The sequence below is a fragment of the Juglans microcarpa x Juglans regia genome, chromosome 3D (assembly GCF_004785595.1).
Source record: "Juglans microcarpa x Juglans regia isolate MS1-56 chromosome 3D, Jm3101_v1.0, whole genome shotgun sequence".
Lineage (NCBI taxonomy): Eukaryota > Viridiplantae > Streptophyta > Magnoliopsida > Fagales > Juglandaceae > Juglans > Juglans microcarpa x Juglans regia.
The window spans coordinates 28,913,720-28,931,678 of record NC_054598.1 but is presented as its reverse complement, the minus strand read 5'-3'; the positions used below and the strand labels follow the sequence as shown (position 1 = coordinate 28,931,678).

At 35.0% G+C, this 17,959-nt stretch overlaps 1 protein-coding gene across 1 annotated transcript; it reads right to left on the bottom strand.

Moving 5' to 3' along the window:
* Window positions 1–4,802: 4,802 nt before the first annotated feature.
* LOC121253968 (oligopeptide transporter 6-like) lies at window positions 4,803–8,879 on the bottom strand. Its single transcript, XM_041153917.1, has 6 exons — window positions 7,869–8,879; window positions 7,432–7,529; window positions 6,772–7,341; window positions 5,996–6,254; window positions 5,637–5,819; window positions 4,803–5,556 (listed from the first exon to the last, which is right to left on the bottom strand). Exons 1-6 carry the CDS (start codon window positions 8,343–8,345, stop codon window positions 4,945–4,947), a joined length of 2,199 nt encoding a protein of 732 aa, XP_041009851.1. The 5' UTR covers window positions 8,346–8,879; the 3' UTR covers window positions 4,803–4,944.
* Window positions 8,880–17,959: the final 9,080 nt, after the last annotated feature.

Genomic DNA, 17,959 nt, shown 5'->3' with positions numbered 1-17,959 from the left:
AGAGCAGGCTCAGGAACCAAATGGCGACATCTACGAAATTTGGCCACCCTTTCATGGCTGCAACAACCGGTTGCCACTACTTATTGGCCGTCCGGGTTACCTAGCCATTGAGGAAATGACCATAAATTTCCTGTATCCCCACTAGGCTTTGTCATCATCATAGCCGAGGGTGTTTAATTTACACATAATTTTTTTATCACAACATAACTTTCTCAAACAATGACACAGCAAAAAAACAATCGAACAAAACTGACCAATTCACATATTCACACAAAACAACAATCAAACAACAATGCAAATCACAATAATACTAAATAAGAGCATTCCCATCAGGTTCCTTCATTTCGAATTTATAAATAAATGAAGTTCAGAATGGTGGAAATATTAACAGCATGCGTAAGCAAGGAGCCATTCACATTTAATGGCTGCAAAACCCCACCCGAACGTCCATTGCCTTTTCTAGAAAGTACCAGAAACTACAATATGACAATCCGGGTGAGGATTACCCCGCCATATTGATGGGGTCCTATTAATACTTGTGAATTAACCGCATCACTATAATACCATCATCACAGCCTAATAATAGCCCCTTCCCCGAGAGATACGAAACACTGCAAAGGACCCAACAAAACAACAAATTAATGAATGGATAACCACAAAAAAAATGATAAATCACATTTCATAGTGATTTCAAACTCCACCAAATTCTCCTCAAAACCAATAGCCCCACAAATTTCATAATTAAAAACTCCACCAAATTCTTCTCAAAACCAAAAACCCCACACATTTCATAATCACAAACTCCACCAAATTTTTCTCAAAACTAAAAACCCCTAAAATCTGTGTGAATTTTTTCTTGAAATTCTCGACATTTCAACAGTCAACACAGCCAACAATCAACACAACAATGAGAGAAACAAAATAATTAAAAAAAAAAGAAACTAATTTCCTATTACTTTCTCGGCAGCCAAACAACTCGAGAGAGTCAAAATAATACAGAGAAATCAATGGCAATGCATATTATAGGCAATTTCAATCGATTTCCTCAACAAAGCCCAAAACCTCAATCTAAACGAGAGTGACTACCGAGAAAAATTGCAAATCAAACAGTAGGTTTTTTTCCATGGTGTTTCTCGGCAGCCAAATAGTGAAGAGAGCCAAAATAACACAGAGAAGCCAATGGCAATGCAAGAATAAAATTGATGAAGCAGTTTCCTCTAAAAACCCCAAAATCATAAACTGAATATGAGTGACAAAAATCAAAACCAAAATGCATAAAAATGAAAGTGAGCTCGGCACTTTCTCGGCAGCCAAACAGCGAAAACATCGCCGAGCCAGAGACAGAGTTGCTCTCCATCGGTATGCTTACCTTGATCATGGCATCTGGAGGAAGAAAAATGGGAAGAGAGAAGCATAGAAGGAGAGAGATATTCTAAGAAAATGAGGAAAAATGAGAAACGGTTTTGATTTCTTGAAACCGAAGTAAAAAACTTACAGGAATGCCGATGGAGGTGTGTACTGCGTTCGTTGGTGTTGCGAGGGAGGGGCACACTGATGGAGAGGGTTTTCACAGGACGAAGAACAACCAAGTGGAGATGCGGATGTACAGTAGTTCCCCATATATGGGGAACGACTGTAGAGACCATATAAACAAACCGCAAAATGAGGATTGGGATGAAGAGGGTTTTTCTCCAAAACCCTAAAATAATTCCTAAATTATGGGGATGGGGAAGAGATCATGTAGAACCGGATGGGGATGCTCTTAAATAAACAATCTGAGAGTAGTTTTAGTTTTAGGAGGACTCTGTGGACGGGACGAGTCTGTCGCGAAGACGTTTCCTGACGGAATGCTGACACATGCCCTAAATGTTCTCTGCAGTAACATATTTCAATTCAACATCTTCTCTAAATAAGTGCAGATTACTTGAGACTCGATTTTCACACTTATGACTTATTTAAACAATTTCTAATACTTCATAGATAAACTTAATATTGTTATAGATAAAGTTAATAAATAATTTACATTCATCCAAAATTACAAATTAATGATAAGATAAATTCTATCATTTTTCATCTAATCTTATCCAAACTTATCAACTTAGTCATCTAGTCCTAACCAAACTTTTACATCTACATTTTTCAAATATGAAATGTACTATAGCAAGTCTAAATGTACTTTTTTATTATATTTTGGCACCCTTCTCATGTTCTCCTTCTTCCCTCTTTCTTATATGTTATTTTGTTATATTTTGAGATTATTATATTCTAGATATGAGATTTTTATGGATTGTACATATGAGATTTTTATTTACATATGAGATTTTACGAACTATGTACATATGAGATTATTATATTATAGATTGTTAAATTATGAAAATGAAAATGAATATGATTGTTGGAGGTTATTGAAGATTATGAAAATAAAATAAAAAAGTAATTCAAAAATAAAAAAGTAATTAAAGAAATATAAATAATAAAAAATAATAATAGTTTATTATTATAGAGAATGTGATGGCTAATCTAATGTAAATCTTAAGTGTTTAAGTGATTAGTTAAAAGTTAAAAAGTTACATAGTTTTCAAATTGATTGGGATGACTAATCCAATATTAATGATTTTCGGTGTTAAGAGAGTGAAATTTGATGAAGGGAATCTGATTTTCGTTCCATCAATAGTAGAGGTAACAGAATTACTTGATACTTATGAAGTCTTGATTCTTGAGAACTGTTGAAGTTGTTTGATTATTTAACAAAGATACGTACATGTTGTATCTATTGATTTAATTATATTCCCTTATGATTTCTTTAGTTTAATAGCAACTAAATAACTCTGTAAAAAAGTGAAAAACTTTCTTTTCAGGATTCTAATGTTTTGGTTTTGCATTATGAATTTTCTATAGCTAAAATTTTGGTAGAAATAGTGTTTCCTATGTGATTGTAGAAACTAAACTGACTGCCAAATCATTGAATTGATTTTCAAAATTAGGATTTTTAAAAGTACTTGCAAATCTTTTGGAAATTATTAAATACTCAATAAATGTCATAAGATAATTTTATATGTCTATATTTATCTTAGTTTAGGTCTAAAATAAAAAACGAAAAATGATATTTGCAGTCATAGAATGCGTAAGTGCCGCCACTCATTTTGAAAAAAAGTAATTAAATATGATATCCATATAAAAAAATTAATTTTTTAATGGTGGAATCCAATACGACACTTACACAACTCATGACTGTATCTAGCACTAATTAAAAAAATCTGAACTTATTGATTAGCAATAGAAGTATATTTTGTGAAAAGTTTCTGGTTATAGCACCAAACACCACGGGTTGCAAAATGTAAAAAATCAGTTTTTATTATTAAAAATTTTCCTATTTAAAAAATATTTCATTAAGTTATTTTAAGAAAAAATTAAATTCTCAAGTGGAAGTCTTTGATTAAAGCTATTTTAAACAACCCACGACACATGTTTGAACAAAATCTCCTTCTCAAAAATCATACAAGGATAGAATGAATAATTCAAAATATTCATCATCCTCTGGTCATCATTGTTCAAGACAATGATTAGGAATTTCGAATGCTTCCAAAGCATGCCGCTGTTAGTTATCCAAACTGTGGAAAAAATGAAGTGGCCACAGCAATTAAAGTCATCAATGTCCAGCACAAACAAGGAATCTATAAAAATGTATTGGGAATGTCAGGGTTTACTGCTGATGAGGTTTGCTTTTCGGCTGCATACACCCATATTCTAATGCCCTTTTAGTAGAGTCCAAAAAGGTGGCAAAAAGCCAAAGATCCATCTTGCTCTGCCGTTTGCATCGGTAGTCTATGGTGCATCTAGAAGTTGTCCTTTTTTTCACCCTCTTTTCTCTTGTTTCTTTCTTTTCAGCTGCATACAATCACGGACGGAACATACAAGTCTATATAATTATTTTTTTAAAAAATTTTAAAATTACAATGATATCAATTTTAACATGATACTTTTCTTTTTTATTCTATTTATCAATAAGACTGCATACACAGTTCTCTACTTAAAACTGTAAATAAAATTTTTCTTACTGGTTGGTTCTTTTTTCTCTGGGGCATATGCAGAAACATTAGTTTTTTCCTTGATGGAATGTTTGGTAAGAACTCATTATCACACAAACATATTTTAAGCCCAAGGTAATTTTTCATTTACTTACAAAAACTTTCATCAAATGATTGATGGTTCTCATCACTTTCATAAAGAGTTATAAAAAGAGTACTATTATAGTCATAAAGAGATCACATAAAAATAATCTCACAAGCTGATATGACTTCATGTAATTTATTAGATCTACTTTACAATAAAAGTACCTTTACAATCTGATAAACCAAATCATACCACATCAGTTTGTAAAATTACTTTTATGTAATTTATTTATGATTAGAGTATTTTCCTATAAAAAAACTCAAAATCAATTATTACCCATTTTATATATAAATGCAATGAGTTCTACTTTAAGACCTCAAGTGTAACATCCACAGTGCATTAATCATTAAAAAAACAAAAAAATAATTTATCTTGATTATCTGCCACACATTCATCCTCTTATAGGAGTGTGCAAAATGCATAACTCATTGAGAATGCTCTAATGCAAATTTTGAAGAAATCGAAATGTCATCGATTTTATTGACAAATAAGTCAAGCATATGAAGTTGAGTTAACCAACACACACCATTGTTTAAGTACAGGGAATGCCAGGAAATATTCTGTATTCCATAACCTCTTATCTATTACCTCTGGAGAGGTTTCAACTAAACTGAAAGAAAAAATGAATATGATGAGAGCATCATTAATTTAAAAAGCATGAACAGCCTCATATAAACCGAAAACATATCAGAAATTTTACATCCATTTAGAACCTTAAAAAAAGAGAGAATAGTTCTTAAAACCTAAAAAATGCAGGTAAACTATATAGTTTTAATAGACAACTGGGCAGCCATCAACCACAACACCTTTTGCAGTTGGGCAAGAAGCTAAGGGGCACCCTTCCACATTGTTTCCCCACCAGTCAATTTCCCTTGATCCCATGGTAACAAACAGCAACACTGTCATGAAAGCAGTTCCAGCATCAAGACCACCAGAAAGGACATAATTATAGCGCTTCCACCATTCTGGCCTGTACCTAAAGACTACAAATCCGGAGAGAAAACCAACAATGATCCAACTTGTGTAGTTTACGGCACTAGCTGGAGGCATCATTGATGTAGCACCCAACAGGACAGGCATGTGAATCAGGCGAATCCAGCTTTGTTTTGGGAATGCCTTGTGTGCAAGCCAGACTAGGAAAGGTGCAATGGCTCCACCCAGAAAGAACCAGTTGACATTCCCGTATTCGCCAAGGTTTCCAAAGATTCTACGAGGTCCAACAAGCCCCCAGATGACAGATGCATCGAAGAAGACACGGTCCATCGGGCAAGTCCAGGGGCTGTCCTTTGGCAGCATAGAGGTATCACAGAGGTGGGGGATGCTTTCCATCAGCCACCATGCAGTTCCCGTGTATACAATTACTGCTACTAAAGTTCCTACCACCTGCACTAACACCAATTTTAGTTTCTGTGTTGAAGTGCCATAATGTGTTTCTCTATACGAATTTGAGATAGAAAATTGACCTGTGCCAAGAACATTGATCTTGGTGGAATCTTCATGTAATGGCCAAGTTTAAAGTCTGCCAGAAAGGTCAGAGCTTGAGTCATGCTGATGTATCCATACACCTTGAAGCACATGTTAGCAACGGGACGCTCAGGGTACATGTACCCAATAATGTATTCTGTTATAATATTCAACCCTGGCATCTGATTCACCAGTAAGAGATGCACAAAAGTGTTAAATCTCAGCATAACTTCCTTTAACAATAATGCAAAAGCAATAGCAGTGAGTAAAGAAAAAGGATAAAAGAAAATTTTGATCAATTTTTGTTTTAATTTTTGATTGGTAAAAAGGCTAAAATTATAGTTGGACATTTATTTACCTGGTTTGTGGTGGCAGCAATGATACCAATTGGGAGAGTGAAGAAAATAGCAATGCCACAAGCTAGCAGCACACCCCACCAAGGCAATTGAAGTGACTCATTGTAATGCATGCAAGCATACATTATAAGAGCGATGTTCAACACAAGGATGACAAGAAACCACCATGTAGGAACTGATTTGTACTTCTTCATAAGCCTGGTATGTATATCTTCCTTTTTACTCCCTCCAAAGGCACTTTTACTTTGCTCCCATAAATCACTGCATGCGGCAGGTGCAAGTGAATTTAGCTTCTAAAAAACTCTTTCAATAGCATATATTGTTAAACGGTGCCATGTTACACCAAATATATTAGAATTTTAAAAATCAATGGGGAAGAAAAGTGATGTTCATTTGTCAGAAATGCGTGAGTGCTTCAATCATCAGAATATTCAAAGGAGAGAGATCCAATGCTTAATTCCCATCGGAGAGAACTCTTCAGTCAATTGTTAACTTAATTATTATCTCCACAGAAAAAAACCAGGCTAAGGAGACAAAGCAAGAAACATAGATGGACTCTTAATTGTAAGGAATTAAAAAGAATATATATGCATGTATACATACAAACACACATTCATATTAGTATAAATTTCATAGGCAAAAAAGAGAAAAAAAAAAAAAAAGAACAGATAGTCATTGATAAAAACATTTATGTCAGCTTTCTTTGCATTATCTATAATATTAGCAATTATTTGACAAGGAGTGGAAAGCTTTAAGGCAATGCTTCAACAGTAACTACCTTCCACTGAATAGCAGAACATGCACAATAGTAGCAGTAAGTGTGGCAAACCCAACGCCATAAGTCATAGCAAAGAATGTACTCAGATGTACAGGCCCCATCTGTCCATAAGTAGCACGATCAAGATGAAATCTGGAGTTAATGATGCTCAAAATGTTGTATTCCGAACCGTTTGATGTGAAAAGGTTGTTGGAATATATTGGAAAGGTCTTGGCATTGTAGAAGTCGAACCAGTAAGAAATGGGTGTCATCACATACATTACAAGTATGAACCCAACAGCAGTGTTGGCAGTGGCAAACCATGGACTAGCTAATGGACTCCCAAGGTAAGAGGAAATTGTACTCCAATCAATCCCAAAGGAACCTATACCAAGGCCTTCTAAGCCAGAACCCAGTTGTTGGACAAGAACAGACTTCGGAGCAATCCAGCAGACCCAAGACATTGATGTTAACATGAGAAAAAGATAGCCAGGTAAGACATAATATGCAAAGCTACAAATCAAGACCAGTACGAAGAATTGGGTACGAGTAGTGCAGCCTTTAGGCCTTTTTTCCTTCTCATGTAGGGCCCTGCAGTGGTGACATGATTTCAATCAGGAGACCGAAAAGTTTATGAGTATACCAATCGTTGATTATTGGATATTCAAAAGGCACAATTACCTGAATAATGCAACCTGAACCAGGTTAGAAGGCCACCACATTGTCGCCGGCTCAACCAGATATTTTCTGAAAAGTCCAGCCCATCCAAACCCTAACACCTACAGTTCAAACAAGCAAACCACATCATTAGAGAAGAGATTATTTAAAGTGCTGGGCTGCTAACATCTATATACCTGCAGGACAATAATCATTTAGAAAACTGCAAGTTGGATAAGTTATATATTGTTCAAATCAGGATTCAAAGATTCAAATTAACATTTAGATAATGATCGTCAGTACTAATATATTCCATAATCTAACAAGCCTTCATTGCCAATACTAATATATTCCATAATCTGGCAAGTATTCATCAAATAATCTAACAACCCTTCATCTAGCTCTTTCAAGAGTGAACAAAAAACCAAACAAAATTGAAAGAAGAAATATAGGAAGAGAACCTGAGTCGTGAGCATAATAAGAAAGGCCGGAAGAAATGGGAGGCTCCTCTTATAATAGAGCTTAACGGCAGACAAAATATGAGCTGCATAAACCGATCCAGCACCCGAGTTCGCAAAAATAGTGATCAAAACGTGTTCCTTGATGTTGAAGGGCCCCGGATTCAAAGTGAACTCCAACCTCGTACCCTCAAAGAAGGGACGCTTTGGCAACACCCTCGCCATAAAGTGCCCAATGGGTATCACCGCAATCTGGGCAGATATTGAACTGACCGACAATGGCTGTTTCCTGTACCAAAAGAACTGGTTCACAAAGGACAGTATGACACACGCAGTAACACCCAGAACCCACATCCTGAATGTGACCGCCGGTATGGTCGGATCGTCGGTTTTGGGCACCGTTAGATCGACCTGTTTAATAGGACACTCCTCGTCGAACTCCGAGGTATCCTTTCCCTCAACGGGCAATACCTCACCCATGATTTTTGTATTGCAAAAACTGGTGTTCCTACTTCCTTCTCTCAAGTACTCTGAAACACAATAAACAGAAAACCGAACAATTGCGAGACAATGTTACGAAGAATGAAGAAAGATATCAATGGAGAATTACCACGAAGGATGTACATATGCAAATTATATATAGATATACATTAAGCGAGAGAGAGATTCTCACAGGGAATTTGTGTAGGACTAGGAATCCTAACAGACACAAACACCGGAAAAGCAAACTACCCAGGAAAGAACGAAACTAGTGTAGTAGAAAGTGAACTAGGAATCCAACTCATACTCGGATATTCAAAAATTAATTATTAGAAATATATTCCAAGAATATCGAGGAGGAAAGTGGTAGGAAGGAGAAAAGGTCATCAATGCTGAGAACAAGGATTCCATGGTAATGAACTTTGAAAAGTGCACGTGATTTTTAATTAAAGAAGCAATTTGGCGATAGAATCCCTCCCAGATCAATCACTTTCCTAGTAGTCCTTGTTTGTTTATATGTAGGACAGTAGGAGAGGTCTTCCAAAAGTGGGTCAAATCCAACACAAGTTTGAGGAAAAAGCCAAAAAAATTAAAACAAAGATAATATCTTTAGTCTAGTTTGTTTTAACAACTTATCTCAACTCATATTATCTTATTTTATCTAATCAATATAATTTTTTTAAATGAAAAATTCTATTTACAGTCTCCAAATAAGGACTGCATGTGCAAACCCTTCATTAAATAAAAAAAAAATATGATTTTAAGAAGGATATTATTGTAATTTTAAAAAATTTAAACGATAAAATTGACCAGACTTGCATATGCAATCTCCAAATGAAAATTGTACGTAATATTGCTCTTCTCAAATTCTCACACAATAAAATAAATTATTTAAATTATTTAAATCTTAAAATAAAAATAATATTAAAAAATATATTCTAATAATATTTTATTCAACTTTTTAATTTTAATATTAAATCATTTCATCTCATTGCTAAAGTTCTTATCTTTGTTTTAATTTCTTGGGTCACATAATGTACTTCCACTCACCACCAAAAAGCCACTTCCAATAAAAACAAAAAATAAGGGATGTGTTTGGTCCATTGCCTTGAACACTATATTATTATTTTCCATCCCATCCTTTCACGGCAGTATAAAGTCTTACATGAAACTGTTCACTACATCATCAACAACAACAACAACAACAACAACAACAATAATAATAATAATAATAATAATAATAATAATAATAATAATAATAATAATAATAATACATTAAGTTGTATATAATGAGAAAAAGTTGCCATATTTTTCAAAGATACCCAAAACATTATTGAAGGGGGCTCTAACTACTCTTTACACCTGATAAATGCAAAAGTTTGAAAATCTACATCATAGTGTCAATATTACTGTATCCCGCAATAAATGAACACAAAAAGTTTGAATCTATGGTCATTCTTTTAACATAGGCTCCAATTTTCTCTCCAAGTGCATGTGAATTTTAATGTAATGTACCCCACTAAAATGTATATTTAATGATTTATCTTTTTTTTTTTAAGAATTACATTATATAACGTGAAGGATTTCTGTTTTAAATATATTTTTTTCAAAAAAACTCTCTCTCCCATCTTCATTGCAATGGTAGTTGCAGTTATCAGAGTGCAATCGTCGTGTAATTTCTTTAAAAAAATAAATAAATATAGAATTTATATAAAAAAAATTAATTTTTTGTAGATCTCACTTTTTTTCAAAGTAACTGTATGACGCTTGCGTACTCTATGATTGTACGTAGCATTACTCAAAGATTCATTTGTTGTTGTTGGATGTTTGAAGCAATACTTTTTGAAATGTGCAATCTCCGCGTACTCCCTTTTAAAAAAAAATGACTATTAAAAAAATAATTCTTAAATATAAATTTTCAATTTATTATTATTTTTTTTAAAAGAACACACGAAGACTATATATTCCAAACTACAAATATGTTTGGGGTGTCGCAAGAAGTATGGTAAATATACGTTGACACATCACATAATTTTTTCGATCGAAACCAAGAAGGTGCAGCCCATGATCCGAGGGATCCGCAGCCAGTCGGTCATTCTATCCAAACAACCCCTTGGATTCCGCTTCTGCATCTGCAGCAGCACGTAATCTCGGACCCATCCTCAATACCCGCAGCTCAATCTGTTTTATTCAGTTTGTTGAAAAAATAAAAATAAAAGTTTATTAAAAATAATAATTTCCTTTTACTACTTTCCACTCAACCGTCTGACTCTCTCCCCCCTTTAGTACTATAATTTTTATGAACTGACTTCGCTTATTCCATTATTGATTGCCAATAACGCCTCTTCTTGCTTTAATTGTCTGCTATCCCTTCAAACCATTTCACCAATTCATTCCATTTATTTCATATTTTGAAAAATGTTATAATCATATAGACATTCATAAAAATAAAAGAAATAATAGTTGTAATCGTGAATTAGTAAGTGTGCAAGCGCTTTAAAATGAAAATTAATTTTTATTTTTATTGTAACATTTCCAAAACGTTGAAAAGAAAACAAAAGAAAATAGAATAATATATTAAAATAATATGTTTGGGCAATGTTAAAATAAAGTTACTTTTATTTTAATACTCTCGAATTAATAGATTTAATTGAAAGAAAAATGATAGAAAACTGCATAGAAAATGCAAGAAAGTTGACTAAATTAGAGGTTAGTCGAACCTCCAGAAGACTTTTTTATTAAGTTTTTCCATGCCCTCGTTACAAATATTATTTAAATTTTATACAACAAATGGCCTAACAAATTCCCAACTACTTAGAAGAAAGATCGAGCCTTAGGTTTCGTTTGGGTAGTAAAAATATCTGAAAAGTGTTGAGAATGTTTGTGAATAGTTATGAGTAGAGATTGAAGTGGGTTTGTGGGTCCCATTTAGAATATTTTGAATTGTTTGGATATATGAAATATGTTGAATTGTTGATTTTTGAATAGATAATTGAAAAAGGTGTGGGTCCCATCAATGATTAATTTTTTTTTAATGATGATTTTATTTATATATAATAGTGATAAATATTATAGTGATTTTATTTTTTATTTATATTTATTTTTTATTTATATATAATAATAATAAATATTATAGTGATTTTATTTTTTATTTATATTTAATAGTGATAAATATTATAGTATTTTATTTTATTTTATATATAATAGTAATAAATATTATAGTGATTTTATTTTTTATTTATATTTAATAGTGATAAATATTATAGTGATTTTATTTTTATTTATATATAATAGTGATAAATATTATAGTAATTTATTTTTTATTTATATTTAATAGTGATAAATATTATAGTGATTTTATTTTATTTTATATATAATAGTAATAAATATTATAGTGATTTCATTTTTTATTTATATATAATAGTAATAAATATTATAGTGATTTTATTTTTTATTTATATTTAATAGTGATAAATATTATAGTGATTTTATTTTATTTTATATATATAATAGTGATAAATATTATAGTGATTTTATTTTTTATTTATATTTAATAATAATAAATATTATAGTGATTTTATTTTTATTTATATATAATAGTGATAAATATTATAATGATTTTATTTTTTATTTATATATAATAGTGATAAATATTATAATAATTTTTGGAAAGATTTTAGTATGAAGATGGTTTATTGTGTTTGACATGTACTTGTAGAGTATTTTCAATAGTAAGAGAATATTTAGAAAGTGTTGAAACATGTTGGCTATCCAAACTAAGCCTTAAAAACATTGAAGACTTGGCCCAACCATTTAACCCTTTAGCCCATCGTTAACTTCAATTTATCATTGAGTTCATTACAAAGATGACGGTTGACATGAATACGAAGACCCACGGCCGCTGCTGTGGGTCCTTGATATTTCTGTCCCCTGTATAGGCTAAAAGGAATTCTAATTCTTGCAGCCATTCTATTCTACTCAGATCTGTCGAGCATTACAATTTAAGTCTTCAATGTAATTAATTAGCATTAACGATTCAGCTGTGAATGCAGCTGTACATTTTGGAGAATAATAAAGCACTGCTCGACGGGGGGACTTCGTGAGCCTTCCTTCATGCAAGGAAGGGATTTAATCCGCTTCCCTTTCGTGGGCCTAAGCCCAAGCCCAGCTCAATAAGCCCTGGTTTGAGAACTCAGCACATTGAGATGATATGGTGATAACCACCCTAGAATTCTGGGTAAGTTGTTATCTGTTGACCATTTCAAAAGGTAAGGAAAGTTTGTATAGCTATCTCATCACTTGAATTTGAAATGATAGATTAGGCATTTATCACACCAAATATAAGGCATTGTGGGTTTTATTTATACCTACCCAAGTACGACAATCATCATCTTCTACTTACTAAGATGTCCCTATTATCTTTCCTGACTTGGCATTGAAGGCGTTCCCACACACCCTTAAGCCCTTTATCTCTTTGGTTGCAGGTGATTGCATGTGTGGAACATATCCATAACAGTTGGCGCCGTCTGTAGGATACTGTCCTACAACTAGCGTGTTTTTCACTTGCCCGCCACCACTCGATCCCAAACAACCAAAGACCAAGAGGCATCGTCTAGAAACATGGAAGGAAGACTTGTAGAGATGGAGGAGATCGTGAAAAAGCTCACCACCGAAGTTGAATCGCTCTGAAGGAAAACAAAGTCCTAAAGGCGATGAAAGGAATATTCGGGGAGGATACGACGCCTAGCCAGGCCAATAGGATCAAGACGGAAGCACAGAGCATAGGCAGACCTCCCTACGAAAATGAGGAGACAAGGAAGATACATCACGACCTGCGCAACTTGATGGATAAGTACGAACAAATGACCAAGAAGATAGGGGCATCTTCCTTAGTTGACCAGTTACTAACCAACACCAATCTGCCATTCAGTGCAGAGGTCATGGCGGTGCCACTCCCACCAAAATTTAAAGTCTCGGTGACAGAAATGTACAATAGGTCCAAGGACCCGGTGGAACACCTGGAAGACTTTAAAGCTCACATGACGCTTCATAGATTTCTTGAGAAAATCATGTGTAGAGCTTTCCCTTTAACCCTAAAGGGAATGGCCCAAGGATGGTTTGGAGCGCTGCAACCAAGTTCCATCGACACTTTTGAGGAATTGGGTCGACAATTCCTAACTCAATTCATGGCGAGCCGCAGGCGAGCCTTACATACATCCAAACCGTGAAACAAATGGAAGACGAAAGCTTGAAGGCGTATTTGGCACGGTTCATTAGGGAAAGAATGATGGTTGACGACCAAGATGAGAAGATCATGCTTGCAGCTTTACTTGAGGAAATTTGGCCGAGAAGCCCCTTTATGGCTGAACTGGCGAGGAAGACTCCTTTCACTCTGCGAGAGTTCATGGACAGGGTAGACGATTTCGTCAACGCTGAAGATACAATGCTAGCCCTAACGACACTCGAGAGATTGAGAACGGAGCGACATGAGGAACAAGCAGCAAAAGGGGGGAGGGGTCAAAGAGAGATCAAGAAAGCGGCCTGAAGGCAAGAAAAGGCCAACACGAAGGAAGGTGGGAAACAACGGCTCATGTGGGGCGCCACAATGGTCCTCATGTGCATTACTCTAGCATGCATACCCAAGACAAAGCTTGAGAAACTAGGCATAGTGAAGAGCATGGGTGTTAGACGCAGAAGTTTTGCACTTACCGTAACACAAGTGGACATAGAACTGAGAATTATACATTGCAACAAGAAATTGAAGAGATTAGGGGCAATGGTAAGCTTGAGCGAATTGTCTCTCGAAACACCACGACTTCCAAGTGATAGGAGGCAGGAGTGCAGATGCCAACCGAGCGAACGCCCAAGGAGAGGAGGCTCATCGAGAAGAGGGAGGAGGTTTCAAGAGTCATGAGATTGACCTCCTAGGAGGGACGCATATTGAGGGAACCTGCCTTTAGGCGAGATAAGCACAATCGCCGGGGGATACGTAGGGGGTCCCACCTCTTCCTGGAGACTGGTGAAACAACCTCAGATACAGGTTTCGCCTACTATCTCATTTGACAATAATGATTGCAGGGGATAGTCTACCCGCATGATGATACACTGGTTGTAACGATGTTAGTAGCAAATTATACTACACGAAGGATATTAATTGATAACAAAAGTTTAGCTGATGTCCTATTTTGGGACGTGTTTATGAAGATGGATATAAGCTTGGACCAACTGCATACAACACTGACTATTTTGAAAGGGTTCACTGGAGAGGCAATACAACCCATGGGGTCTTGATTATGCCCAAAGAATAACGCGGTAGTTGTAGCACAGTATTGGGGTGTCGATTTCACAAAGAGACAAATTAAAAGAATAACAGAAAGAACAAAGAAACTAAAGAAAAATATGAAATGATTAATGGAGAATAAAGATTAATTTTAAATGTAAATTAAAGTGAAGCAAAGTGACTAACGAAAAAAGTACTAAAATTTGACAAACAATAAAGTATCGGGAATCTCTTGCATAAATCCGGTATTTTAATTATTCTTAATTTATTAAATAACTCATTTGGAAACTCAATTTCCAAAATTTCAAATCACAAGGTATAGATTTATAAATCAAGTTAAACCAAATATACCCATTTGAAAAATCATTCACCTCTTTTAAAATATATAAATTATTATCACTATTGAGAAAATTCAACGACGATAATATACTCGAGAAGTGCTATTGCAGCAAAGAATTAAATCAATATAGATAAATAATTAGTCTAAACATAATCAAAGAGCTAATTCATTTAATACAAAGCATGATTGAATCCATAAACAGAATAAATTCTATGATTATTCGGAGAAGAAAACATCAACAATGAATTGAGAATAATAAAACAAAAGAGTTTTAACAATTGAAAATCAAATACATAAATTAAAAATATTATCTACTATACAAATTTATCTCTAACTCTATTTAAAAATTTAATTATCTATAAATATAATAGATAATAAAAATTTTAAGAAAAAAATAGAACAAACGGCGGTCGTCCAATTTAATTCTTAAGCTCTGTGTGAGCGTCCCCCAAGCCAAGCCAAAAAAAACGTCTATCTCCTTTCTTACGTCTCAAACCCAAAAATGAAGTCAAAGTCAATTCAAACTCCTCCCCACGTGTTGCCTTCAGCTTCCCCTTCAAAATCTCCAGCTTGCGTGTTGCGTCTCACGGTGAGGAGATTACTATCAGCTTCAAAGCTTTTTACCATGTCAAAGTCTTCCATAAAATCAATAGGCCCTGCGTACAATCCTTTAATTCAAATAAAAGCCATATTGTATGTTGATTCCTTCGTCTCTTTTTTTATTTTTTTAATCCTTCATTTCACGTCGTACGAGGATAGTTGGTAGGATAAGTCCAAGTCCTTGAAGTGATGTAGGCTGCTCCAATTCTTTTCACCTATAAATATGTTGCTATGCATTTTACTCCATGCGTCCGCCATCAAAATAAAAGCAAATGTAAAAGTCGAATAGTAAAGTTTCAAAAATGTGAAGTGTAAAGCCTAATTATAAATTATCTCTTACCGACCAATAATATAATATTTGAGATTTAAAATATTATAAAATTATGCTCAAATGTATCTCAGTATAACTAGATATTAAATTTAATAATATAAATTATATCTAATTATTTTTATTCATATTTTAACATTTTAATCTAATAATAAGATATTTAGAATGTACTTTCGCACACTCATCAGGTCTATCACCTTACCATTATCGGTAGGAAAAGAACTCCACTTCACCACCATCATGACAAACTTTCTCATTGCGAGAACACGATCAGCGTGCAATGCTATTGTTGGTCGGCCTACACTGAACGCCCTGAGGGCAATCACCTCCCATTATCATTTAAAAATGAAGTTTCCCACGAAAATGGAGATAGGGTTCACGGTGAACAAGTGCTCACCCGGGAGTGTTACGTGCAAGAACACGGGCAAGGGGAAAGAGAGGTGAAGACTGTTGAGCTCCAGTCAAGAAAGAGTGGCGCAATGATCTCCCCCCTCCCGGGGGCGAGCCTAAAGTACTAATGATGAGATGAGGGACGAAGATGCTTTGAAGTAGGGAGAAGCAAATGAGCCTTTGAAACTCGTCATTTTGGACCTAGTCGAACCTGCGAACACTATAAAGATTGTGACCAAGATGGCGAGCGAAGAAAGGCGACAGCTGAAGCAGCTCCTCACCGAGCATAAGGATGTCTTCACATGGAGTCACAAAGACATGCCTAGAATTGACGAGGAAGTCATGGAGCATTGATTGAACGTTAGCCTAGGTGCGACTGATCAGATAGAAGAAAATGAGTTTTAACTTCAAGAAGTACAAGGCGATTGTGGAAGAGGTAGACTGATTGCTGGAAGCAGGATTCATTAAAGAAACCTAATATCCCGAGTGGCTGTCAAATGTGGTGTTGGAAAAGAAGTCGAACGGGAAATGACGCATGTGTGCAGATCGATCTTACGGACCTCAATAAGGCCTACCCCAAAGACAACTTTCCCTTTCCATGGATAAACTTGATTGTTCATGTTACAACGGGTCATAGGATGCTAAGTTTCATGGATGTCTACTCTGAATACAATCAAATCTGGATGGGTCAGACCGACCAGGAGAAGACTACTTTTATAATAGACCAATGGTTATTCTACTACAAGGTCATGCCTTTCGGCCTGAAAATCACAAGAACAACATACCAAAGGTTGGTGAGTAGGATGTTCAAATAGCAAATAGGCCAAAACTTGAAAGTTTATGTAGACAACCAGTTGGTGAAAAGCATGGAGTTCAGACAACATGTGGAGGACTTGAGGGAAGCTTTCAGAGTATTATGATAATATATGATGAAGCTCAACCCAACAAAGTGTGTATTCAGATTGCAGTCGGGAAAATTTCTGGGATTCATGGTATCAAAAAGGGGTATCGAGGCAAACCCCGAAAAGTTACGAGCAATCATTGAAATAAAGTCACCCATGAATCTGAATGAGGTACAGAATCTGGCGGGAAAGATAGCGGTTCTCAACTGATTTGTGTCCCGTTCAACATATAAGTGTCTCCCCTTCTTCTAGGTCTTAAAAAAGCCCAGGACTGGGAAGCCAAATGTGAGGAAGCATTTACGCAGCTAAAAGAGTATCTGGCGTATCCCCCATTGCTTAGCCATATCAAATGGGGGGAACCTTTGCTATTGTACCTAGCTGCGAATCTAGATAATGTGTCTGCCTCATTGGTAAGGGAGGAAGGAACGGAGAAGAAGCCTGTATATTACATAAGCAGAGATCTAAGGGAAGTTGAAACACGGTAGCCAAAGATGAATTGATCGTCTTTGTTGCTGTAACAGTCGCACACTAACTACTACCCTATTTTTAGGTGTATCCCATAAGTGTAGTTACGACAGCACCCTTATAGAGGGTGCTACAATGACCCGACACCTCAGGTTGACTAGTCAAGTGGTCCATTGAACTCAATGAATACGTCATTAGCTACATTCCCAGAACAGTCATAAAAGGGCAAATCCAGCTGATTTTGTAGCAAAGCTCACAAACTTTCAAGAAGAGATACCAAAAGCCCCTAAGGGAAGTCATGGCAAGTAT

Excerpts from the sequence above, each read along its gene's own strand:
- LOC121253968 (XM_041153917.1), bottom strand. The coding sequence starts at position 8,345 with ATGGGTGAGGTATTGCCCGTTGAGGGAAAGGATACCTCGGAGTTCGAC. Across the intron at positions 7,342-7,431 it reads GTTCAGGTTGCATTATTCAG|GGCCCTACATGAGAAGGAAA; the intron begins GTAATTGTGCCT and ends TCACCACTGCAG. Across the intron at positions 6,255-6,771 it reads GTTCTGCTATTCAGTGGAAG|TGATTTATGGGAGCAAAGTA; the intron begins GTAGTTACTGTT and ends TGCCGCATGCAG.